The 27087-nt window shown below is 37.7% G+C and overlaps 2 protein-coding genes and 1 non-coding gene across 7 annotated transcripts in view; 1 reads left to right on the top strand and 2 right to left on the bottom strand.

Annotated features, from left to right (window-relative positions):
* Positions 1-726: 726 nt before the first annotated feature.
* On the bottom strand, positions 727-17389 carry RSL24D1 (ribosomal L24 domain containing 1). Its single transcript, XM_058737678.1, has 6 exons — positions 17232-17389; positions 12453-12566; positions 10647-10719; positions 5199-5262; positions 3365-3450; positions 727-1962 (listed from the first exon to the last, which is right to left on the bottom strand). The coding sequence occupies exons 1-6, from the start codon at positions 17310-17312 to the stop codon at positions 1889-1891; spliced, it is 492 nt and encodes a 163-aa protein (XP_058593661.1). The 5' UTR covers positions 17313-17389; the 3' UTR covers positions 727-1888.
* Positions 17390-21284: 3895 nt separating this feature from the next.
* Positions 21285-21390, top strand: LOC131518334 (U6 spliceosomal RNA). The gene has a single exon (XR_009265025.1). It is a non-coding gene; the product is annotated as a U6 spliceosomal RNA (small nuclear RNA).
* Positions 21391-23038: 1648 nt separating this feature from the next.
* RAB27A (RAB27A, member RAS oncogene family) overlaps positions 23039-27087 on the bottom strand; it is a 77217-nt gene continuing 73168 nt past the window's right edge. For all 5 annotated transcript variants that reach the window (XM_058737677.1, XM_058737672.1, XM_058737676.1 and 2 more), the window contains one exon: positions 23039-25327. In XM_058737677.1, the coding sequence (XP_058593660.1) occupies positions 25129-25327 (199 nt within the window). In that variant the 3' untranslated portion in view covers positions 23039-25128. The remainder of the gene's footprint in view (positions 25328-27087) is intronic.

Raw genomic sequence — 27087 nt, 5'->3', positions numbered from 1 at the left:
CAAAGTTATATTACCCTTAAACAATTGAAGAATACATAAGTTCTATGAAGCAAAGGTCAGGAAAATTTTATGCTTTTGTGTTACACTAACTGCCCAGCAGAGGTCTCAATCAGACAAATAAAAACAGCACTGTACCATGCCACTTCTCAGGCAACATTTTAAAGGGACAACTCAGTCATAGAACCGTACTTAAAGAGCTGCAGAGGAGGGAAGGGGGAACAGTGGCATCTGCATCCATACAGTTTATAAAGATATCTGGGATCTCAAAATACTATGAATTCCTGACAGTTAGGAAGAACTGATACTGCATCTCAAAGTTTAATAACCAAACAGTTCTCTTTTCAGCTCAATTTCCCAAATTGATGGTCTCAAGGTAGGAAATCTGACAGTATGTGATCTTAAACATGTTGATTTTTTTTTAATTTTTTTAATGTTTATTTTTGAGACAGAGCATGAGTGGGGGAGGGGCAGAGAGAGAGGGAGACACAGAATCTGAAGCAGGCTCCAGGCTCTGAGCTGTCAGCACAGAGCCTGACATAGGGTTCAACCCATGAACTGTGAGATCATGACCTGAGCCAAAGTCGGATACTTAACCGACTGAGCCACCTGGTCACCCCTTAAACATGTTGATATTAAAACAAACATAAATCTAGTATGGAGTACAAACTTCAAATAATTTAACAAATGTCTTTGAGTTCACGTATCATTTCCCCTAATTGTTTGAACTCATTTCCCCTAATTGTTTTATCAATAATGTTGTCTACCAATGACCCATATTTAACAAATAAGAACACAAGGGCAAAAATCACACTGGAATTCAGATCTTTGTCCTGAACACTTTGTCCAGTGATCACTTTTTCACTAATACTGAAGTAAAAATTTAGCCATTACTTTATAATTTTATAACCCTAAGATTATAATTTATTCTAAGTTCTGCCTTAAAAATGTGAAAAGTGAGTTACTTAATATCCTTAAAGTTGCAAAAAATGTAGAAATATAAAAACATTATTCAGTATATATTTTTCTTTAATTGTATTTCCTACTTCAGTACTATGTGGGAGTTATTTTCTTCCTGCTAACGAATAGTTTTTTAGTAGCTTTTAAACAAAAAATATGAACTTAGGTCCAAATAATTTGTGACACAAAAACCGTAAATTCTATTATCCAAAAACAATTAGGAGCTTTTTAAATGGAACCACACAACATCCTAAAAGGCACTGGGATTCTTCCACTTTTAAACCACTGCTAAGCTGGAAAAAAAAATCTGGTTCTATCAGGAATCTCAGAATTGAGTGTTCTCCAAAATGAAAGTATAGAGTGCCATTTCAGGAAAAAGCTATTCAGCTCTCACCTCCAACATAATTAGGCTTCATATACTCTTCTAAGAAACTGAAACAAATACTGAAATCAAAATAAAAGATTACTTAAGGCTAATTATCATACATACAGGTTGTTTTAGTTCATTGTTTTAAGCCCCCTTCTATAATATTAATAAAGTAAAATTAATATTTTACTGCAAAGAAAATTTATGGCTAGGGATATGTAAAATATATTTTTGTCATTAGTTCTTCCATAGTGCCATAATGGCACTGCATAGTGCCATTACCCAAATGGCAGGAACATTTTATGTCTACACTTCACTTCTATATTTACAAAGAGAAGTTGCATGACTTACATAAATGTAAGTATCAGTGAAGGTTTAACAATGGAAATGCAATCTAACATCCATAATATCTGATATTTTACAGACAGCAATGAGCAACGTAGAAGAGATGTATTTTTAAATACCTTTCATTTGAGTGACCTTATGTAAAATATAAAAGATCATTTAGAAGTTCTTGGTCTCCTAAGGAGATTTTCAAATGCACTAATAGAAATAGTGAGATCTTTAAGAAATATCTTCCATGTCCACATCCTGTTGTAATTTCTGCACCATTTTTTCTTCCAATTGCTTTCCTTTGCCTTTAAAAATAAATTTAAAAAAAATATCAATCCACTGTAACCTTGCAGAACTCTTACCAACATTTTATAAAGGATCTTAGATGGTTTAAAATAGCCAATTCTAAGAAATTTAAGAATAGTAACCAAACCCACACAGGTCTTATGTCATACATAAAATAAGCATTCCATACACATTTATTCATTTCACCCTAACATGCATTTTAAATATGAGGGAACACAGACCCAGAGACGGATAAAATTGTCCCAGATCATTCAGTAAGCCCAGTAAGCTCAAGAGAGAATTTGAACCCTGGCCCTCTGGCTCCAAGGTCTCTGTTCTTTATAGTGTACTTACCTACCCTAAGAGGGTTACCTAAAAAGTTACATAACAACAGTTCATTACCGTTGTTCTGGGTGTAAGTTCACATCGTCTATATGTGAAACAAATGCTCCAAGATTTTGCCTATTTTAATAAAAGTTGGTACAAAAATTAACTCGTTAAATACTTATCTATTCAACATATAGTTACAGAATTTGACCTTACTAAGGTTTCGACATGGAATCATTCACAGGAATTAACTCTTGAACTAAATCTCACCAAAATTTCTCTCCCTTCAGGTAATCTGCATAAGTAAATCATATAACAGATGGTATTTGGTGCCAGCTGAGTGAAGACTGGTTTTCTAGCACCACAAAAGAAACTATGCACACAAACAACTGCCCAAATGAGTGACTATAGGCAAGTTATATAAACTTAAAGATAGTGGCGCCTGGGTGGTTCAGTCGGTTAAGCATCCGACTTCAGCTCAGGTCACGATCTCACGGTCCGTGAGTTCGAGCCCCACGTCAGGCTCTGGGCTGATGGCTCGGAGCCTGGAGCCTGCTTCCAATTCTGTGTCTCCCTCTCTCTCTGCCCCTCCCCCGTTCATGCTCTGTCTCTCTCTGTCCCAAAAATAAATAAACGTTAAAAAAAAAAAAAATTTAACTTAAAGTTTTAATACAAACAGTAGTATCAGAACCCAGAAAGCTAAGGAACAGAAGCTCAGACTCAAAAGGCCTGGGCCTCTGTATTTATCCTAAGTTGCACAATTCCCATACCAACCAAAGTTGGAAAACCACTAATAAAAAAACACTGTTATTTAATAAAAAGTATGAAATAGGCAAAAATCTATTAAATTAATACTCAAATATGACTAGCTTATGGAATACAAGATTTTTCTGAAGGGAAGAAAAACACCATTTGCAATAAATTAGAACTGGGCAATAAAATGAATAAATTATAAACAAAGTCATATCATAAATGTGATATTTACATGAAAAAATGCCCATAAAAAGTTGACTAGCACCCACTTAACCAGACCACAACAATCCTGACTCTTGATTTCTCTACTGAAAGAGAACTTCTGTGTAATACAGCACTTACCGGCAAGAGGGGCGCGGATAAGATGAATGTTTTGCTTGACTTCTTTGATGTCCTGAACTTTCTGTAATTCTTTATTTTTCTTTAATCTAGGACACAACACATAAAAGCCAAAACTAGTTACTAAAATTTCTTTAAAAGACATTAATTCATAATTTATCAAAATAATTTTAGCCAGGGATTAGCAATAAGAACTCAAAATTATTTTCTAGTTCCTAATTAGCTTAAGAAATTCTTACACTACCACTGGTTCATTGACTGTATCCCTAGTACTTAGGAATAAACTGGGGATTAATATATATTTGCTGAGTGAATGAAGAAATGTGATTGAAGAATTAAATGTCAGACATCAATGTCTATTATACAGATATAGTGCAAACCTCTCAAATGCTAAAGTACCTAGATCTTTTCTCCTCAAACGAAATAGTCTCTGTGCTAATTTTTCTGATCAGTAATACAAGAACACAAAACACATGTATGTGAGACAAACGTGCTAACAGACTAGTTCTCAAACATTTAGCTTTTGTTTCTATATCACTTTAACATTTTTTTAAAGCCAGAAAGCTGTCGGCACATGCTTTTCTATGACAAACTAAACAGTAATGTGATCAAAAACAAATGTTCCTGGGACACCTGGGTGGCTGTCTGTCAAGTGTCCTACTCTTCATCTCATGGTTCGTGGGATCTAGCCTGGCGTGGGCTCTGCATTGATAGCATGGAGCCTGCTTGGGATTCTCGCTCTCCTCTCTCTACCCCTCCCCTGCTTACACGAGTAGACCCTCTCTCTTAAAAAAAAAAAAAAAAAAAAAAATCCCTGCTCTAAAGAAATAGCCAATTCCAGGCCAGGCAAGTATAAGATGAGGCCACATCTTCTTAGCCATCAATCAAGAAAGCACCCAAAGATGAGGAAATTGACAATGTAATGGGACCCTGCCTGAAGGGATGCCCAGTAGCCTATATGGAGCACTTACAACATCAAAATAAATAATGACAATTATCACCCCTTGAATACCAGAAGAATCAATGAATACACACAGATACATGAATAAAGAAATACATTTTGAAACTGGAAAAGGGAAAAGCTCCTTTATATGAGAAAGACAACTAATAAAAGAAAAAATTACTGAACCAGGTACCAGTTTGAGGAACTTTGCAAAGGGTCAATGTATTTCCCCTAAGATATGTACTGATCAAAAAGAAAGAAAAGAGCTTTTCAATGGAGTGGAAAAAACTGGCAGACACCCCCTTAACCAAGTGATCAATCACTTGAAACAATATGTAGCTCCTGCTATATGTGTCCTTATGTATAATCATTTCTATGATACTCTGGCCAAAAGTACCTAATCTGAATCTAATCATGAGGAAAACATAAGATAAACACAAACTGAGGAAGATTCTATAATATAACTGACCTGTATTCTTCAAAAATGTCAATGTCATTTAAGAGGAGAAACTGTCCAAACTAAAGGAGCTTGAGGAGATAGGACCACTAAATGCAATGCAAGATCCAGGGTTTTCTGTTGCTACTGGAACTGGTGAAATTTAAATAAGGTTTGTAGGTTATATAACCATATCATTCAATGTTAATTTTCTGATTTGTATCTAAGAAACATGTTCTTATTTTTAGAATATATACATAGAAATATACTCAGAAAAAGGGTATCATGTCTTCAACTTACATAGAGACAAGGACAGAGTAAATGTGGCAAAATGCTACCAGAATACACAAGAGTTCTTTATAGTATTCTAGCAAGTTTTCTGAAGTTATGTGAAAAAAATTTCCCTGGATTTCTACTAGTAATTATTTTTTCAAGACTTACTCTACATATGTTCATACCTGTTCATTATAAATTTAGCTTGGCGTTTCTGTTTGATCTCTTCAACTCTCTTCATTGCATCAACTACAAAAAAAATAAGAGTTACATATTTTTGCACATTCAAGCAAGAACTTTAATAATCACTTTATTCTGACTTAGAAATGGCTTAAATGAAACCCTCACTGCACAAACAATCCCTACTAAAATAGCTGAAGAAGGTAGGTACTCTTAGAGTTAACATCAGTGATGTCAGCTATCTTTCACAAATACAGCTCTAATTTTTATTTTACAAAAGTCTTTACTGCAACTAAATTTTCCTTCTACTTTAAACCAGCCCAAACTTTAAGAATTTGGATTAAGGGCAACAAATCTCATTCTTACCTTGTCCTCTCCGTAAATAAAAAAAATAAAAAATAAAAAAATAAAAAAAAAGGCACCATTCTAGTAATAAATACTACTTTTTCCTCTAAGTGCCTGGGATATGATCTGCACATGATGAATATTGGTAGAATGAACCAATCAATTTGCCATGTTCTCAACCACTAAAATCCAATAGTTTTGGGAAATGTGTGGAGGGGCTAAATCAAACTATGCTCTACAATCTACATTAGCACTAAGATGAAGACAAACCATACATGTAATTTGACATTTTCTAGCAGCCACATTTAAAAGGTCAAAATCTAGTCATGTATCTTGTTTTTATCCAATATATCCAAAATACTGTCATTTCAACATAATACAAAAATTACTGAGGAATTTTATGCTTGTTTTCATATAAAGTCTTCAAAAACCACGTATTTTACATTTACAGCAAATTTCAGGGCACCTGGGTGACTCAGTTAAAAGCATCCCACTTCGACTCGGTCATGATCTCACAGTTCATGAATTCAAGCCCCGCATCAGGCTCTGTGCTGATAGTTCAGAGCCAGGACCCTGCTTCAAAATCTGTGTCTATCTCTCTGCCCCTCCCCTGCTCATGCTGTCTCAAAAATAAATGTTAAAAAACAAAATTTTTTTTTTTTTTAATTTACAGCAAATCTCTATTCAGAATAGCCACATTTTAAGTGTAGCCCCTGTGGTCAGTGGCCGCCAGACTGGGCAACACACTCCCAATCTAACAACTTCTACTCTGTGGATCTGAAGAATAGCAGGATATTCAAGTAATCTTAAAACATCACCAATATACTTTATAAAGGATAAAATACAGTAAAAAAAACCTGTAAGATGCCACTTTAAACAATGATCAAAGTTAACAAGCCAGTAATAAGACCAATGGACAGCAGGAGGTAGCTCCTAATAGGACACAACGATAAGAACTCAGCATCCCATCTATGGTATTCCAGCCAAACGTCCATTACCCAAATCTAACACTGAGGCAGTATCAAACAAAAGTCAATTAAGGGACTTTATACCAAACACTTGACCCATACTCTTCAAAACCATCAATATCAGTGCACGTGGGTGGCTCAGTTAAGCATCCAACTTCAGCTCACGTCATGATCTCAGTTTGTGGGTTCAAGCCCCACATTGGGCTCTGTGCTGACAACTCAGAACCTAGAACCTGCTTCAGATTCTAGGTCTCCCTCTCTCTTGCCCCTCCCCCACTCATTTTCTCTCTCTCCCCCAAAAATAAACATTAAAAAAATTTTTTAAATCTGTCAGTATCATAAAATATAAAAACTTGGGAACTGTTTCAAATTCAAAGAGACCAAAGAGACATGACCTGTACTATTCCTCCACAGGTCTAAGATTAAATGATAATACTGTACCAATGTTAATTTCTTAATTTTAAAAACTATGCTATGGTTATTTACAAGAATGTTCTATTTTTCAGGAAATACTCTTTCTACTAAACTACTTAGGGATAAAAACATTACATATGCAACTTAAAAACTTCAAAATATTATAAAAGAAAACAAAGGACAGAGAATGGTAAATTTAATAACATTTGAGGAATCAAAGATGAAGGATATCAGAATTCTGCAGCTTTTCTGTTCAGTCTAAAAATATGTCAAAATAAAATCATTTAAGTGTAATCTGGGGACCAGCCAACATTGATTCCATCTGAAAGCATGTCAGAAATGCAGAATCTTAAGTCCCACCGAGACATGCTATATCGCAATCTGCATTTTAACAAGATCCCCCAAAGGTCTCATGGAGCCACTGGTATTAAGATAATGTCTACATGAATAATCTAAGACAGAGTCAACTTTAAATCTGCTCATGCTAAATATGTAACTTTTTTCTTTCTTTACTTTCAACAAAAATATGGCCAAGTTCTGGTACTCAAAAGTATTTCTATACCTTAAAGCTACTCAGAAGGGAAATAAACAGCAGTGGCAGGTAGGGGCACCTGGGTGGTGCAATCGGCTAAGCGTCCAACTCCATTTCATCTCAGGTCACAATCTCAGGGCTCATGAGAACAAGCCCTACTTCAGGCTCTGGGCTGACAGCCTGCTTGGGATTCTCTCTGCCTCTCCCCCTACACACACATGCATGCTTTCTTTCTCTCAAAATAAGTAAACTTTTCAAAAAAGTGGCAGGTAAATCCTCTCCAAAGAATAAGACACTACCTTTCCAAATATTGCAGAAGACTGAAAAATTTTTAATGTAACAAACACCTGATATTTTTTTTAATGTTTATTTTTCTGAGAGAAAAAGAGACAGAGAATGAGCAGGGGAAGGGCATAGAGAAGGAGACACAGAATCCAAAGCAGCCTCCAGGCTCTGAGCTATCAGCACAGAGCCTGACATGGGGCTAGACTCATGAACAGCAAGATCATGACCTGAGCCAAAGTCGAACACTTAACCAACTGAGCCACCCAGGTGCCCCAGGAAACACCTGATATTAAAATTGACCTGCAATACAAAGACCTGAAGGATAAAATACAAACTTTTCTTCCTAGGATTCTTGTTTTTGAAGTTCTCCTGCTGTTTCTGTGGACACCAGCATCTTAACAAAAGTTGCTCAGTCCACACCTTTCCACAATTCAAAAACGTAAGCAATGAATATAAAACTGCCAACAGATTAGCTTCAGACCTGATGATACTGAAATAGAGGGTGTGGGGAATCAACAAACCTTTTAGAAGAGTAACATATTTTTTTGGAATACTACTAAAAGTTTTTATTAACTGTGCAGTAGGAAATAGTTTTAAGTTCCAAAAGACTCATACTGTCTACTGAGAAAGTTTTCTACGAAAAGTCTACTTTTAGGATCTCAAAAGGAAAGGATAATAGAATCTATGCGGGGGGTGGGGGGAAGGGAACCCTCAATAGAGCACTGCTGCTTATAGAATTTACTTATGTAGGGGTGCCTTGGTGTCTCAGTAGGTTAAGCGTCCGCCTTTCTCAGGTCATAATCTCATGATTCGTGGGGTCTGTACTGACAGCTCAGAGACTGGAGCCTGTTTCAGATTCTGCATGTCCCTCTCTCTGCCCCTCCCCTGCTCGCACTCTGTCTCTGTGTCTCAAAAATAAATACAAAATTTTTTAAAAATTTACATATGTATAAATAAGTGGGGCAGTGACTGATAACATATGAACCAGTTACTGTGTAAGAGAAACAATAAAATAGGAATACTCAGTGAAGTTCATCAGAAGAGCAGGGACTATATGTGCCCTCTTCATCTTTGTATGCAAGACTAAGTACTTATTGTTAAAATACATGAAGTCTTACGATACACAATTGTATCTTTCAGGAACAGTGTTAATAACAGGAAACCAGCACAGAGGGTCATAGTAACTGAATATCCACAGACAACTAAAATACTCACCTGTTTCAACATCAAACTGAATCTCCACCAAGTAATAGTTATAAAATATGTAAAAATGATCTGGAGCTACTATTCTCAAATAGTAACAAAGAAAATAAAGTCCAAAATTAAATAAAATTCAATGGGATATAAAAATGCTTTCGGACCTTCTAATAACATCTCTGACAAGTTTGTCTTTTAGAATCATTTTAAGAATTCTTACCAAAAATTTGTAATAATGCGTGGTGATGGATACCTAGACTTTGTCATTTCACAATATATATAAGTATCAAATCATTATTACACTGTATACCTGAAACTAATATGTTCTATGTCATTTATACCTCAATTAAAAAAAAGAATCCCATTAATCTCTTTAGAAATCCTTGAGTTTAAATCAGCATTATTTCCTTATCAAATAAACTCAGTATATTCAACTGCTTTCCAGAAATTAACTCTTCCTCTAATTGCAAAACAGAGGGAAAGACCTTATTTAAAAGAAACAAAACACCAAGGTTATGTGGAAAGGCAATTCCAAAACTGGAGTCTAAATTCTTCACATAGTCCAGAAAGATAAAGCTTAAGAGAGTGTCAAATACTACTACAAAGGCCCCAATTTTTCAATTCCTCCCCTGAAGTGTTGTGACTGGGCAAAAGGTGATGAAAAGGATGCCCTGACTATGATCCATTCAAGACTGATAAAGTCTACAGGACCCCAAGCCCTGGAGACTTCTAAATAACAAACCAACTATATCACCTCCACACCCAAGACTATATAAATGGCTAAAGAACACGTAAGACAGGCATGGGGAGAAGAAAAGTCAGGGACAAGGACCTCAAACATACGCAAAGGGTCATCTACAAGCTAACTTAAGAAATTCAGTTTTACTACATATGGGATTTTTTTTTTTTTCACTAAAGTCTCTGCCTACTTCAGGAAAAAGAGGGAAAAAAAAGACAAGGACTAGTTACCATTGCTTTTAACTTCAGCAGCCTATAGCTCCACTTATACCTAAGCCATGCACTTAGAAGTTCTGTTAGAAAATGTCATTATCACCTTAGGTGCTACACTTTTTAATTTTACAGAAGCATTACATTTTGTAAAGTATACCGAATGTTTATATCCCTAAACTAAATTATCTAAACTTATAAAGTGTGTTAGGTTGGGGCACTTGGGTGGCTCAGTCAGCTAAGCATCTGCCTCTTGATTTTGGCTCAGGTTTGATCTCACAGTTCGTAAGTTCAAGCCCCACATCAGGCTCTGTACTGACAGTGCAGAGGCTGCTTGGGATTCTCTCTCTCTCTCTCTCTCTCTGCCCCTTTCCCCACTCAAGTGCACACAGCATGTGCACGTTCTCTCAAAATAAATGAAAAAAAAAGTGTTAACTTTTGTGTATATTTTAACTATGCCACACTCACCCCAAAAAACTATTCTCCACTTCTATTTTTTCTCAGATTTTTAGGTATTTTTATATCTGTGTAGGCACTTCAAATCATATCTAATAATTACATTATTTTTATAATGCATGTATTAGCCAATTCTGAAAAGGATTTGGGGCAGTTTATAACAAAAGATGCAAGTACAACAGAACTAGTAAAACAAAGATAAAGAATAAAAGCTAATCAATGAAAACATTTAAGCAACATAAAACATTAAATTCAAGGTAATATCCCAAACAAGTCTCTAAAATTCCCGGTATTCCTTTGTGACTTACTAGTTTTATTCCATAGCTCTCGCTGGTATTTAACAGGTTCATTTCTACGTTTTTCAAATTCAAATGAATTATCCTGTAAGAGAGGGAAAAATAATGGTTTTAAGGGAGATACAGAGGAAGCATTACTTAAAACTTTATTCTCCTTTTCACAAGGGTTCCAAGTATTTCAAACCATGGACACATATTAAGATTTCCCCAGGGTGGCCCCAGCAAACCCAAGTTTTCATACTTTTTCTCCTTTTCACACCAGATGTATAAGACAGCCCTACTGAAAATACCAATCTGTACACCAGTGATTCTTAAGAGGACATCAGGAGGAAGGTATTAGCCCCATTCTTCAGAGGGGCATATAACAATCAAGGAGATTATAAAAAAACTGAAGAGCCCTCCCTAATTTCCAGTTCCTAGATGAGACTCACAGGCAGAAAACTTTCTATGAGGCTGAACCATATGAATTACTACTTTTCAAAGATCAAAATGAGTCAAACATTGAGAATTTCATATGGTTCAACCTAAAAACCTATCATGTATGTTCATATATCTCAACACTTATATACCTTTGTTATAGCATAAAGCTATATAACTACACATCTTCAAATAAATGTGGTGCTACTCTGCATGACATAATTCTCTCCCAGAAATTCTTCAGGTGCCCTTTAAATGTACTTGGTATTTTGACAGTTAATAATCCTATTTACCTTAAAACATGAGAAACAATTTTAGAAAAGCTATAGTTCTCTTAGAAAAACTATAGGTATGTTTCTTAGTTTTCAAATTTATGTGAGATAGGCACATGGAACAGCATTAACTCTGTATTTACCTATTTCATTTATATACACGTGACCTACTCAGTCACAATAACCTCAGCAATGACAAGGTAACTGGTCACCAGCAGATGACTGTGACTGGCATCCACTCTTCATTCATGCAGTTGTCACTTGCATTTGAAGTGCTAAGTTTATTCTCATCCATACCAGAAATCATTTTTGTGACAATAATTGTGATTTGGCTTTGCATCTTATCAAAATACATTCTCCTCATTCATGGAAAACGAGGAGTATTAAGGAAGCCAGGAAAAGGCTTCACTGCAATTGCTTAGACACTGCCCTTAAGGAGTAGAGAGGTGGGAAAGTCAAACAAGGAGGGAAGGAAGAGTTTAAAGGTCTTCCTCCCTCAAAGGAGGCTTATGCAGCAGCTTTCACCTCCTCCTTTACATGGGTCATACGTGACCTAGCTTCACCAGGCCCTTATACCAACTCAGTACCAACAACCTGATGATGGCTGACTCATGCATGATATTCTCTCACCCTTGATTATCCACTATTCCTCCTTCTACCAACACTATTAACTAATTTCTCTGTTCTCAAAGTCCTGTAAGGAAATCCAGAAACTGATAAATGAGTCTACTACAAATCTTTTCAGAACCCTTAATGTTGGTGATGAATCCTTTAATTAATCTCTTGGCTTTGTCTCAAAATCCTTGAGTAGCAATTTTCAACTTCATCTCAATCTATTTAAATGATTTTCCTTTTTGTTTGCAGGAGCTAAAAAATGGTTTTCTGAGAACAAGGAAAATAACGTCCAAAAAATGAATTAGGAATTTTTTTCCTTTTCAAAATTCTACCGATTTATCGTTTTTAGGATCATGTGAGAATTAGATTATTAACAGAACCAAACCCAAATAAATCACTTACCAATTCTCATCACAGGAAGCCTTGTTATAGTTAATTAAATTATATGCCCTCCCCTGTAAAAGTTAAAATTTTAAAAACCGTAAAAATTCCACTGAAAGCTAACTATACTCACCACTGTAAGCTCTTTACCAGCTGCTTTACGGAATGCTTTAGTCCACCTGACCTTGCGAGGATTGCGCTTCTTTTTAAAGTTTTTATGACACTTGGATTTACAGAATCTGAACACCTATAAGAAAAGTTAAAATAGTGGAAAGTCAACATTACGATTTTTTCTATCGTAGGATGTTACCCCTGCCCAGACAAAATATACTGCAAAGTCTGAAAAATGACAATGGTTGTACTCACAATTTCTTCTTACAACACCACTTAGAAATACATGTAGACATGTAAGATTAAATGTAAATTGAACTATTTTTTGACTAAAACCTGACTATCAAATATCACAGCTAAAGGCTAAGGGCCCCCAAAATAATATGGTTAAAAAACTACCAGTCATGTTTATAGATTAACAGTAAAACCTTACAGTCATCTTAAATAAAAAATGGTATTTGCAAGGAAAGTCACTTATTTAAATCCCTGCCCACTTAATAATAATTCTCAAAATTCACTTTCTATATACCTCAATGTGGGAGGTGGGGGTAGTTTCAAACAACTCCTGTGAATCCCTTTTTGTTCTTTCCATCCTTTTTGTTAAAACCACAAAATAATTTCAAAAAAGCAACTAACTGGCTACAGATTTGTTTTCTAAAATATGTATTCATAGTAGGAAATTCTTCAATACTCTAATTCTCCACCTTCATCCCAGAAGATATTATCCTTTAACAGTGGTAACTTAAAGTTTAATGATGCTTCAATATGCCCGTGAAATGGCTAATTAGGACTCATTATAAGTCTAAAATGCCTATTTTGTTACTTTGTAATGTCTCCAAACACAATGCAATTTGTATGTGTACAGGAAATCTGAGAAGAAAAAGTACTACTTAGGAGTATATGGATCTTGGCAAAGAAAATTAAGGTGAATCATCACACCTAGAAGATGTGACCTATCTTCTAGGTCTAATTAAGTATAAAAAAGGTCAAAATGAAGTATAAACATTTCAAATTTTGTGTATACATCACAAACCTGCATATATATCACAAGCCAAAATACTTTTCTTTTTTTTAATCTTTATTTATTTTTGAAAGAGAGAGAGAGCGCAAGCAGGGAAGGAACAGAGAAGGAGACACAGAATCCGAAGCAGACTCCAGGCTCCGAGCTGTCAGCACAGAGCCCAAAGCAGGGCTCAAACTCATGAACCATGAGATCATGACCTGAGCCAAAGTCGGATGCTTAACTAACTGAGCCCCGCCAGGCGCCCCGCCAAAATACTTTTCATTTTATGTACACTTTGTTCTATGGGGAAATTCAAGCAGGTCCCTATATACACTAGAACACAGTTTTCTTAGAAATAGTCAATACTAGGGTCGTCTGGGTGGCTCAGTCAATTGGGCATTCAACTCTTGATTTCGGCTCAGGTCAGGATCCCAGGGTCATGTGATGGGAGTTCCACATTGGGACCGAGCATGGTGCCTGTTGGGATATTCTTCTCTCTCTCTCTCTCTCTCTCTCTCTCTCTCTCTCTCTGTGTGTGTGTTCCTCTGTTCCTCCCTGTCCCCTCCTGGCCCTCCCTCTCACTCAAAAAAAAAAAAAAAAAAAAAAAAAGCCAATACTAATTTAATCTGATCTGGGTCAGTACCTCCTGGAGAGCCCTCTCCTAAGAGACATGGGTCAAAACATGCCTGTATTATTGAATAAGTTTCAAAGCAAGTAGAAATCTAAGAATACAATGGATCTCCTGGAGTACCCCACCATGAATTCATATCAGTAATTTTGTATTTTTAGCCCAAAGGACTTTTACAGTAAAAGCCTCCTACATTTAATGCCTACTAGATAACTCCTAGACAAGTCCCCATTTCTGAGATACACCTAATGAGAGGTTTGAACTTGTCCTGGATCTCCTCAATTCCAAACTGAGCCAATGGAAAGTTATACATAGAGTAGTCTATTTGAACTCTGTATCTAATAGATGTTAACTGAAAAGCACAATAAAGTACCTGAAAAGACTGGAATCAATGGAGCAACGAAGGGAATTCAACCAATAAGAAAGATCTACTATGTGTCTGATATTACCAGGTACTAGGGATACAAGAATAATTAAAACATCATACTCTGTCTTGAGAAGGTTAGGACAGCATTGGAATAAAGTCTCACTTTACAATGAAGAGATTGAGATCAGGGTAGGGCATAAACAATGGGATAAAACTATATACAATAGTCATACGTAAGTAAAATAAAATATAAAAAAAGGAAGTGGTGGGTGAGTAGTGGATGGATTGTGAGGCAAAGCTTCATAGGCTCAAGTTTCCCTCTTAAGTTAGTCCTCTATCATCCTCAGTCTTCAACAGGCAGATTAAATGATCTAATACCTCAGCTTCAAAGTTCTTCAACTCTTAAACTCCACTGAATACTTATTAAGCACTCATTAAGGGTGCATGTATTTATGTTTGAAAAGTATATAAAAATATGGAATATTAACACTAATTGTACCCTTAAGAAAATACCTAAGAAGTGTAAAAGGGGAGGTCTCTATGAAAAACAGTCCCAGGGAGCCTGGGTGGCTCAAGTCGGTTGGGCCTCCAACTTCAGCTCAGGTCATGATCTCACTGCTCATGGGTTTGACCCCCGCATCAGGCTCTGTGCTGTTATCTGGGAGCCTGGACCCTGCTTCGGATTCTGTGTCTTCCTCTCTCCCCCTCCCCCATTCACACCTCTCTCTCTCTCTCTCTCTCTCTCTCTCTCTCTCTCTCAAAAATACACAAACATTAAAGAAGGAAAGAAGGAAGAGAGGAAAGAGGATGGAAGGAAAGAAGAACAGTCCCAAAAGCTAAGAGAAAAAAGGCAGAAAAACTATTAGGAAGCTATAAAAGTAACAAGTGCCTAATATGAAACCAGAGTGGGAGGCCAAAAAGAAAGCAAAGACCACTAAACTTTGCAGAGCCAGGTTAAGACTTGGTAACTAGATTAAAAAAAGGTAAAAGGTTCAAAGATGACTCTCACATTTCTAGCAAAACTGTCTAGGCATATGACAGTAGTATTAAATGAGAAAGCAAAAAAGATGTGAATTAGGAACTCTCAGTAACCTCACTGTTTGGTACAAACAGGATTTCCCTATCCAGTGGAAAATTCAGACTAGAGCAAAGAAGGTACAGATTTGGACATCATAAACACAGAAAAAACGAGATTCCTATCTTCCTTAGTGCTTCAGGGCCTCTGAATCTTATATCCCCAGCCAACTCTGTTCTTGTCTTCCCTAGAGTAAGCTGGCTCACAGCCAATTCAATACTGTCCTTGCTAGCAATACAGACTTCATCACCATGAACTTCCACTGTGTCTGCCAAATCAACACACAACTCTAGATAGCTCCCATTGTCTTTTGTTCTCATTCCTATACCCACCTGATAAGCCCTGCGGGGCAAAAACCGTAAAATTATAATGACCAGATGATCTACAAAGCCATATTGCCCACTCCGAATTAAACGCCAACCTAACGATCATTAAGTTAGTTTCTATAAATTTTTTTATCATGTTCCTGAGAGCAGGTATTCAAAATCTTCTACACGTTCTTTCAAGTTCCCAAACCTAGTTTTGGTCCCACACTTTCAGCAAAAACCCCTTGCTCCTAATTAATGACGTCAATATCTTCCATCTATAATAGATACAAGGTGATGAAGCAGAAAGTGTAATTCCTTAGCATAACAAAGTCACCTGTTAAAATATAAAGTCTTAGATCCAAATGCTGAGAAATAATATGTTAGAGGAAAGAGATTCATTCTGATATAAGAAAGCAAATTCATGTATTATTCACAAAGTCTTTCACAACCAGGTCTCATAATTATGTTTGTATTTTATGTTTATAGATACATCTTCTTATGTAGACTTACATATATGTGTATTTATAGCCTTACCCCAGGCCTGGATCACCATTTACAAGTCACTTCCCTAAAGAGATTGCTTCGCTGTACCTCTCTTCAACTGTTCACTCTTCCACCACCTAGAATTCCCTCTTCTCACTTTTTTATGCAACATTCAAGATCCAAGATAAATGTCTTTCTGAGCCTTTTCAAATACGACCCTCGCCAACTCACCTCCAGCAACTTCCTAATACATAACTACTACTAGGCCATATGCAGCATTTCTTTTTTTTTTTTAACTTTTTTTTTTTTTTTTTTTAAGACAGAGAGACAGAGCATGAACCGGGGAGGGGCAGAGAGAGAGGGAGACACAGAATTGGAAGCAGGCTCCAGGCTCTGAGCCATCAGCCCAGAGCCCGACGCGGGGCTCGAACTCACGGACCGCGAGATCGTGACCTGAGCTGAAGTCGGCCGCTCAACCGACTGAGCCACCCAGGCGCCCCCAGCATTTCTATTGTGTTACGGACACTCCCAACTCTTATTCATCTCTAGGGGCACAGACCCTAGCAATGATGCTTGACTGGGCATACATTCAACAAAGTTTACTTAATTCAAGAACTCCACCCAAGTACAAGAGTGACCAAACAGCCCCCACACACACCCAGACTACATCGGCGCTGGCTAAAATAACTCGGAGACCTCACCGCGGCCAGCTTCGGTCAAGGGTGGCCTGGTGTCCAGCTCGGTTCGGGACACCAGGAAGGAGAAACTCCGCAAGCGGGAGGTCGAGGCCGGAGGTCCTCACAAAATCATCCCCTTGTGAGGGCAGCGCGGAAAACGCGAGCCAAACGCCCCAGGTGCAAAGGAACCACGCGCTGAAGCGGCGCTCCTCACGCCCGCGGGAGCGTCGCAGAGCGCGCGCCAGTCTTGGCGACCTCACCTTGCAATCGTTGCGGACAAACATCATGCCGTGGCCGGGGTAAATGGGCCCCGAACAGAAATAACACTTCTCAATACGCATGTTGAAACCGCGTGAGCTCTCACAGACGAAACGCCGAACTCGAGTGGAAGTGACGCAGCCCGTCACAGGAAGTGGTTCTCTTTAGTACCCGACCCCGGAAATAGTGAGCATGCGTCGGCCCTGAGGGCCCTGGGAAGCGGTCCGAACGTGACAGCGCCTCTCAGCGGCAGCGCGAGCAAAAGCGCTGCCGTTTTGCGCAGGCGCAGAGCTGCAATGTCGGCTTGGCAGCCTTCACTGTGGGAGGTGGAACGTGGCGGTACGCCGCCTTAGAAACCTGTTCTCACAGCGGGTCGTTTTCCTCTCTACCATACCCTGTAACGTCAGCATTTACTCCTATCTTATGTGATTTGTTCTTTGTCCCTGGCCGACTCTCCACACACTGGGATGTCTTTAGGAACTCCTTAACACTGGGGCACTGCCTGCCCCAGACCTGCCACTGACTGGCTTCCCCAGAGTACTTGCGCTGTGGCAGAGAGAACCTGCGGCCTCAAGGCTAGGACCCAAGCGGTCGAGTCTCTGAAGCTCAGAGAACGTTACCAACAATTTTTGAAAGACTTGTGGTGATTTAAACCTTTTCTCCTCCCTACCCCCTTTTAATTAATATGCATGTGGTAAAAACATTTTAATAGGAAACTAAGGTTCCCTCCTCAGACCTGGAGACTTCTCCACAGTGGCAATTGGTTTCTTTTCAAGATTTTCTGTGCATAGATAAACATGTTTATTTCTGTGTGCGTGTGTCTCTTTCTTCTTTTGAACACTAATGAGCATCCTATTCCCCGTTTTCTGCACCTTGTTGTTACCTGTCTCCCATTATTGGAATAAGAGCTCCATGAGGACAGGGATTTTTGTCGTTTTGTTTACAGCTATAGCCCACAATGATGAAGTCTTGGGGTGATGGTGGGGTGATCCGGAGACAACGGCCAAGAAAGAATTCTCGAAGATGTCTTTGGTGCAAAAAGGTGATTTTATTATAAAGCATGGGGACAAGACCCATGTGCAGGGAGGGCTGCACTGGGGCGATAGGTAACTGATTAGATACCCTCAGGTTGTGAAGAGGTTAGGGATAGAGTAAGTCTCTAAGGTATTTTGGAAACAGGGTTTCCAGGATCTTGAGGGATTAGCTGTTGCCAGGGAAATGCCATTTATTACCGGTTAGTAAAACCTGAGTCACGGAACCATGGAGATGTGTATCAGAGGGGCATAAGCCTGGAGTATGATTGCCAGCATGTATCTTGGGAGTTGAGATAAAGGAAGTTTTCAAAGGAATTTTTATATGTTAAAGTAGACTTATAGGATCCTCAAGGTTGGAATAATGTTAAGCTAAGATTCTCTTTTGCCCCTAGCAAAGTGTCATCATCAAGGCAGCTGAGCTCCTATTGGGAGGTCACTCTGCCTGTTGCAGGAACTAGTCAATGGGAATTTAATTTTTCACTTGCCTTAGTTTCCCACATTACCATGTCAAGTAGTTAAACCCTTTCCTTTGTTCTTGGGTAACCAGGAGTATCCAAGAAATATCACATACTCCACCAGTGAACAGGGGGTACTGTTAGCCTTTATTTTGCCCTCAGCTTGCCCCACACTCCTCATCAACAATACCTAGAAGAGTTCCTGACACATAAATATATATTCTATTATCAATGAATATTTAACATTCTTTTTCACCATTTTGTATAATATGCAATTATATGAAGATATCATTTTAATTGGTTGCTTATTGATAGACATTTGTTTCCTACCTTTTGGCATAACAAGTATCTTTATATTACTGGTGGGAGAGTCAGCATTGTGTGAATGGAGGTCTCGGTTCTTGGACTCTCCTCAAGAAATATTTATCTGAGGATCTGCACTCCAATAAAGATAGCCCGGAGGAATGTAGCGAGAGGAAAGCAGTTTATTAAGGGCAGCAGTTTATTAAGGTGGGAGAGCAGTATGGCCCAGAGGTGGCAACTGCACTGAGGCTAGAGGGGTCCTTTCTTTGTGTATAAGCAGTCTTAGGTCACAGAGGGAGAGGTCTCTAATGGAGGCTGCTTCCAATCAGTTGGGAAATTCCTCCCACAGGTTGTGAGGGGGAGTTTTTGACCCTACAAGGTTTGTACCAAAACATTCATTGCAGCCTCCCCCCATGCCCCCCCCACCCAATACTTCACTCTCAACCAAGAGACTGAAAATTATTTTATCCTTATTTAATCTTCTGCTCTTATTCCCATCAACAATTATAGAAGAGCCTCACCAGTCCTCACAAGCTATTTTCACAATTCCTTCCCAACTCTCAGTTTTATCCTGCTATTTGAACAAGAAATTTCCTGCCCTTCTCACTTACATGGTCACCCAGCTTCCCCTTCTTACCTTTAATGTCAGAGGCCACATCCCTCATCCATGTTCTTAATACCATACCCTAATGTTTCATCTGAGACTTGTTCGTTTCAACCTATGAGCATATTCAGTGTTTCACATTAGATTGAATGGACAAGTAGCCTGTCTCCAAAGTTTTTTTTCTTTCAAATTATAACAACAGAAAACATGAGAAAGGAAAGATATGTATTCTACATCCAATAAGTTGAGCTAAAATCTTAAAATACTTCTTTACATTTATCAAGCTTGAGACCTATGATTCCTGAATCTGAAAATAGATGTCTTTTATCATTACTGAAACCTCCTCAGCTCTTTTCTTTGCATGTATTGCCTCTTCTTTTATTTTCTCTAATTTCTTCTTCTAGAATTCCCATTGGACATAAATTGAAGCTTTTATCTTTCCTCTATATCTTTTCTCTCATACTTTATCTCTGAAATCTATATAATTTTCTCTGACCTGGTTTCTAGTTCAATAATTCTCTCTCCAGCTGTGTCAAACTTGCCATTTAACTTTTGACCATTAAGTTTTCAGTATCAATCGCTACGTTTTTCACAATGGAAATTTTTTTCATTCAGACCAATATTGTAGCTATAATAATGACTTCTTTTTCCAGATGTTTCAATTCCTTTTATGTTTGTAATTATCTTAAACATTTTTACTTTGTGGTCCACATCTGATTACTATATTATTTAAAGTCCTTAAGTGTAAAATATTGCTGTTTTTGGTTTACTGACCCTGGGTCATGATTGAGGATGAGGGAGTGGGCAAGGAATGGGTTTTTATTCATAATTGTGAGTTCATCCTTAGTAGAGTGTTTTCTGTAAGAGTCCTGTAAAGTGTGGGTGGAGATGTTCCCTCTGAAAAGATTTTGCTTTGCTTCTACCAAGTAGTCCAGAGGAATTACCAACCAAAAATCATATTTTTATGTTAATTTCTTAGCTTAGCCATTCTCAGACAAAAAATAGGATAAACTTGAACCGCAAACCTGTGTAAAAGGTTATAAATTTTTCAGGAGATACTAAAACATAGACTGGGCCCTGGCTTTCTGTGTGTTTGGGGATGGGGGCATTCTCCATTCCAGTGCCCTACCTCCACCATACCCAAGGCTTTCTCTCCTAATGGCAAGTAGTCATTAAAACCAAGCACCTTACGTGGATCCTGAGAAACAACAGAAGACCATGGAGGAGGGGAAGAGAAAGAAAAAAAAAGTTAGAGAGGGAGGGAGGCAAACCGTAAGAGACTCTTAAAAACTGAGAATAAACTGAGGGTTGATGGGGGTTGGGAGGGAGGGGAAAGTGGGTGATGAGCATTGAGGAGGGCACCTGTTGGGATGAGCACTGGATGTTGTATGGAAACCAATTTGACAATAAATTTCATATAAATAAATAAATAAATAAATAAAATGTAATAATAAAAAACCAAGCACCTTGACTACTAATACTGACAAAATGAAACCAAAAGCAAACCACACTCAATATCAGGTTGTTCTAAATTCTCTCTGTTGCTGCCATTGTTGTTGCCATTGTTTTCGTCAGTTTTGTGGGGGAAAGGGAAAGTTGCAGGATATTTCCCTTACTTTGAGAGACCAACACTGTATTTAAAAAAAAATATGTTCATTAGTCCTCTCTTCAGCAGCACATATAGTAAAATTGGAACAATACAGAGAAGATTAGCATGGCCCCTGTGCAAGTCAACACGCAAATTCGTGAAACGTTCCATATTTTTTATAAAAACAGGCAGGAGAGGGGCGCCTGGGTGGCGCAGTCGGTTAAGCGTCCAGACTTCAGCCAGGTCACGATCTCGCGGTCCGTGAGTTCGAGCCCCGCGTCAGGCTCTGGGCTGATGGCTCGGAGCCTGGAGCCTGTTTCCGATTCTGTGTCTCCCTCTCTCTCTGCCCCTCCCCCGTTCATGCTCTGTCTCTCTCTGTCCCAAAAATAAATAAAAAACGTTGAAAAAAAATTTTTTTTTAAAAATGTTTAAAAAAAAAAAAAACAGGGAGGGGGACAAAACAGAAGAGACTCATAAATATGGAGAACAAACTGAGGGTTACTGGAGGGGTTGTGGGGGGGGGGGAATGGGCTAAATGGGCAAGGGGCAATAAGGAATATACTCCTGAAATCATTGTTGCATCATATGCTAACTAATTTGGATGTAAATTTTAAAAAATAAAAAATAAAATTAAAAAAATAATAAAGTATAAACCACAATACTCTGAAAAAATATGTTCATTATATTTTATACAGCATTATTTAAATGTTTTAGAGTGGAAGAATTTCCCAGTTATATAGTTACCAATGTTGCCAAAAATAGAAGACCTGGAAACACCATACAGAAATTTCCATTTTATAAAAATGCCAATCAAAACACTCCTTCTGGAACATTTCTTGGATTGTTAGTGATCTTGACATCAACTCTAAAAGATCAGAATGTACTTCTCAGATTTCCTAATTTCTCATAACCAATATAGACTTACAGATGAGCCTAAACATTTTTGAAGCTGTTTTTATTTTCAAATTCTACTCCTCTGTTTATGAACATTGACTCCTTTTTGAAAACTTGTTCCCTTCTGCCGCTGCTTAAGTCCTTTATGCAGTCCACCAATAACCTACTATGTGCCAGGCCCTTTTCTGTGTAGTGACAACACAATTTTGAAGAAAGCTGCCCGAGTCTCATTTGTCATGGAGTTTATGTCTTAATGGATGGAGACAAACATGTAACTGAATCAAGTGGTGCTGAGTGACATATATAAAATCAAAGCAGGTAACAAGGAAGAAAGCAACAATCTGTTTGGGGCCATGAGGACAAGTGACTGCTATTTTACAGAAAGTGGTCACTAAAGTCCTTTGCACAAGGTGACACTTGAACCGTCTTAAAGGATAGGAGAGAGAGTCACGCAGATATGTGGAAGACTAGCTATTCCAGATCAAGGGAACAGCAAATATTCCTGAAGCAGGAACACACTTGACTGCTCCAAGGAGACCAGTGTGCCCACAGGATAGTGAGTGAGGGGGACAATGACAGAAAATAAGGTCAGAGTCCATCTCCCCACATATTCTTTCCATATCCAATGATGATACCCCCTTCCTGATGTCTCTTGCATCCATCTCTCAGGTATAATATTAATTCAGGCTCTTACCATCCTTGTTTTGCTCACCAGAGACTGGCCAGTACAACACTGTCTGCACTGTAGGTGTTCTATAAATGTTTGGTGATAATGTACTTGAATTACCTTCTCCAGAACCTGTTGTCTTGGCTGGCTCCTCATCAAACATCTAATGAAATTTGTATCCCTGAATTTAGTTTTCTCTAGTATTCTAACTTCTTCTTTGAAACTTTACTGTGATAGGAAATGAAATTATATTCACACACAAACTTGACTAGACTACTTTTTAATTATAAGCTTAACTGGCACAAAGTTCACTGAAGATACACTTCACTTTTACACAATCTTATAAATAGAAAAATACATTGATGCAAAAAATATGTTACTTCAATAGCAAATTCAAACAAGTGATTTCCCAAGAGAATACAGGTTATTTATTTCAATAATTAAAGATAGTTCCTGCATGTGCACTCTATCATGTATATGTTTAATTGTGTATTATAGATAAGGCCAATGGGATATGTAGCTAATTGCTCATTTGGTTCTTGAAAAAGTGAAACATACAAATATTGTCTTCTTTTTAACTATATATAAAATGCTGCCTGATTCATAGCAGTAAAATTATAATTCACCTCACTGAAGTCTTACGGCAACTTTAAAAGGCACTGCTTGTGATTATGACCCTGCCCTTGTAATGTCTGAATCTTCGTCTCACTGAAATAACACAGTTCAAATGCACAGGACTCAATGACTTCTTCAGTATTTAAAAGAAGTCTTCATTTCAAGACTAGAAATATGTAAGATCTTAGTAACCACAGCTAGGTGTTTTAAAGGAGTTGTGGGAGGGAACTGGCAAAAAAACAGGATACTCAATAAAAAACTATTTGAAAATTACCATATAAAAGTAATTACGTTCCATCACCGCTGTATTTTTATCATTACAGTTCTTCCAAGCATTTGCCACCACAAAATACATTTACTTTTATTCTTTGTTTAAATTACAATGAGTGATATTTCTTCCTAAATAGCGACTAAGCTCTTTGGAACTTTTAATCTAATTTCTTTAAACCACTTTAATAAATAAGAATTTTCCCCTATTGACCTTTATAAACACCTGCCATAAGGCATATTTTAAAACTACCTTGAATTTGATATGAAGACTCTTAAGCATTACAGAGGAATCCATGAGCTTGGCAAGACCCAGCAAGTGCAATAAATGCCTGTGATCTCAATAAAAAAATACAGGCTATAGAAGGCTTCATTTTTCTTATATTCAGCTATAGTATAACTGCTTAAATACAAACATCTTTTATCTACCAAATAGCAAACAAACATTTTATGTAATTAAAAACTAATTCCTTCAATTCCACCAATGTAAAAAATAAAACAAATTGCAAATATCAATGACATAAAGCATGATGGTGAGACAAAAGATTAGTAGTTCATAAGCTAATTAAAACTACTGTCTGAGGATGCCAGAACAACATTATAAATATGAAGAAAAAGAAGCTAAATGTTTACTTATCACAAATAACTTCAGCATAAGCACCAGCTATGTCCAAATGTGGCCAGCACATAAGCCAAATATAAATGCACAGGTCACAGTGAAGTAAAGCCATACAAATCTAATTCCCTGATCCTTCGATCAACCCTTCAGAGCAGTGGGAATATAGCAGGGAGCTAGAAGCCCCACTTCAGTTGCTCGTGCTATATTAAGACACCCCTGACCTCACCCCCAATTCCTTACCTACAAAGAGTCAAAGCGAGTGTATAACTGGTCAATCCAGTTTATCCAGAGTCTATAGACATAACCATAATTTATCCTATATTCATTTTAAAGATAATATTTATATAAATACTCACAGATATTGAACTGACATTTTGTATATATTCTTAGTTAACATTCAAGTGGTTTAGATGGCATTTTACAAGGTCACCTACAGTACAAGTATGGTTTTTTAAATTTGGATTAATTGTTTTATAATTGTACCTAAGATTTTAAGAGTTGGACTCTGGACTGATCTATGTTAAGGCAGGTGATGGCATCTTTAGTCATTCTACTTAATAAATGCACTCTTCTGTAACCACAGAATCCTCAATTCTTGAATGATCTACTGTCATGGGCTAAAGTTTTATAAGGCACTTTTGGCAATGTGAAACATTCTCACAACTCTCAGGCTGAATCGTAAATATTTACAAAGCTGCAGCAAATTAATTTTGAAACCAGATGCTTTAATTGACAGCTCTAACTGGGACGGTGAGAAGCAGTTTGTACACGTCGGTTCATCTCTCTCTGTGCCATGTATTACACACAGAGAAGATCACAGACCCTTGAGTTATTGTGTAGCTCACTGGACTCTTCAGCAGCCACATATCCCCTTCTCCTTTTCTTCATTCAAGTGATCTGTGGAGGTGTGACCATTGGATCGTACCACTCCTTCAGGAATCCAGGATTTGTCTACACACCGTTCCATTCGCTTCATTATCAGGTCCAGGAGCATCTCGATTGCTTGGTTTATGTTTGTCCCGTTGGCAGCACTAGTTTCAAAGTAGGGGATTCTGCAAGACAGAGACAATTCAGGTAAAAACATGTGGAGGGAAAAGAAAGTGACCTTTGCACTTTATAATTCAACTTCAAAAATAAGTGGAACATAAATATACAAGAAAATAAAAATGCTTTATCACAACAGAGTACATAAAAAAGCAAAAGAAGACAATAATATAATTAACACTGAATTCCTAACAGAGAAGAACCTCTGGAAATTTTTATTCACATTTCACAGATGATTTTTTTATGTTTATTTTTGAGAGAGAGAGAGAGAGACAGAGAAGACAGAGTGCAAGTCGGGGAGGGGCAGAGATAGGAGACACAGAACGTGAAGCAGGCTCCAGACTGAGCTGTCAGCACAGAGCCTGACATGGGACTCGAACCCATGAATTGTGAGATCATGACTTGAGCTAAAGTCAGACACTCAACTGACTGAGCCACCTAGGTGTCCCCCACCCCCCATTTCACAGATGATTAAACAGAGGCTCAGAAAGATGAAGTAATTTTCCCAGTTTCATAAAAATACAAAGTAGAAGAGCCAGGATTTAAATCCACAGCTGCTTGATTCCAGTGAAACCAACTCAACCATTATGTTTAACTGGTTCCAAATTAATCTGCTTTGTATGAGGATTTCCAAAACAAATCCCTTCGACTGCATGCTGCACATGCACTGACAGTGGAGAAAAATGCACGCTCTCTGGCTGTGTTTGTCAAAGGCTTTGCCACTTGTCAATTCTAGCCTGTATTCTCTGGTCATAAACTTGAAGACATTCTGATTTCTACATCATCTCAGAGTTTCTCAAGGACATCAGTCTTTGTTTACCCAAGGACCTGTGATATATGTGAAATTTTTAAATAATTCACAAAACATAGTTTCTAAACTATTAAGACTGCTTTTCATATAATCTTGAGAAAGGAGTCTTCTTTTTTCTTTTTTTATTTCTTTTTTAAATTTACATCCAAGTTAGTTAGCATATAGTGCAACAATGATTTTAGGAGTAGATTCCTTAATGCCCCTTATCCATTTAGCCCATCCCTCCTCCCACAATCCCTCCAGTAACTCTCTGTTCTCCATATTTAAGAGTCTCTTATGTTTTGTCCCCCTTCCTGTTTTTATATTATTTTTGCATCCCTTCCCTTATGTTCATCTGTTTTGTAACTTAAAATCCTCATATGAGTGAAGTCATCTATTTGTCTTTCTCTGATTTTGCTTAGCGTAATAACCTCTAGTTCCATCCACATAGTTGCAAATGGCAATATTTCCTTCTTTTTGATTGCCAAGTAATATTCCCTTATATATATACAACACATCTTCTTTATCTATCCATCCATCCATCGATGGACATTTGGGCTCTTTCCATACTTTGGCCATTGTTGATAGTACTGCTGTTAAACTTTGGGGTGCATGTGGCCCTTTGAAATAGCACACCTGCATTCCTTGGATAAATACCTAGTAGTGCAATTGCTGGGTTGTAGGGTAGTTCTATTTTTAATTTTTTGAGGAACCTCCATACTGTTTTCCAGAGTGACTGCACCAGTTTGCGTTCCCACCAGCAGTGCAAAAGAGATCCTCTTTCTCCGTATCTTCGCCAACATCTGTTGTTGCCTGAGTTGTTAATGTTAGCCATTCTGACAGGTGTGAGGTGGTATCTCATTGTGGTTTTGATTTGTATTTCCCTGATGAGGAGTAATGTTGAGCATGTTTTCATGTGTCAGTTGGCCATGTGGATGTCTTCTTTGGAGAAGTGTCTATTCATGTCTTTTGTCCAGA

The sequence above is a fragment of the Neofelis nebulosa genome, chromosome 7 (assembly GCF_028018385.1).
Source record: "Neofelis nebulosa isolate mNeoNeb1 chromosome 7, mNeoNeb1.pri, whole genome shotgun sequence".
NCBI lineage: Eukaryota > Metazoa > Chordata > Mammalia > Carnivora > Felidae > Neofelis > Neofelis nebulosa.
The sequence above is the reverse complement of the archived record's forward strand: the minus strand, read 5'-3'. Positions and strand labels throughout refer to the sequence as shown.

Excerpts from the sequence above, each read along its gene's own strand:
- RSL24D1 (XM_058737678.1), bottom strand. The coding sequence starts at position 17,312 with ATGCGTATTGAGAAGTGTTATTTCTGTTCGGGGCCCATTTACCCCGGC. Across the intron at positions 10,720-12,452 it reads CTGGTAAAGAGCTTACAGTG|GATAATTCATTTGAATTTGA; the intron begins GTGAGTATAGTT and ends CCTCTCTTACAG. Across the intron at positions 1,963-3,364 it reads TATCCGCGCCCCTCTTGCCG|GCAAAGGAAAGCAATTGGAA; the intron begins GTAAGTGCTGTA and ends TTATTTTTAAAG.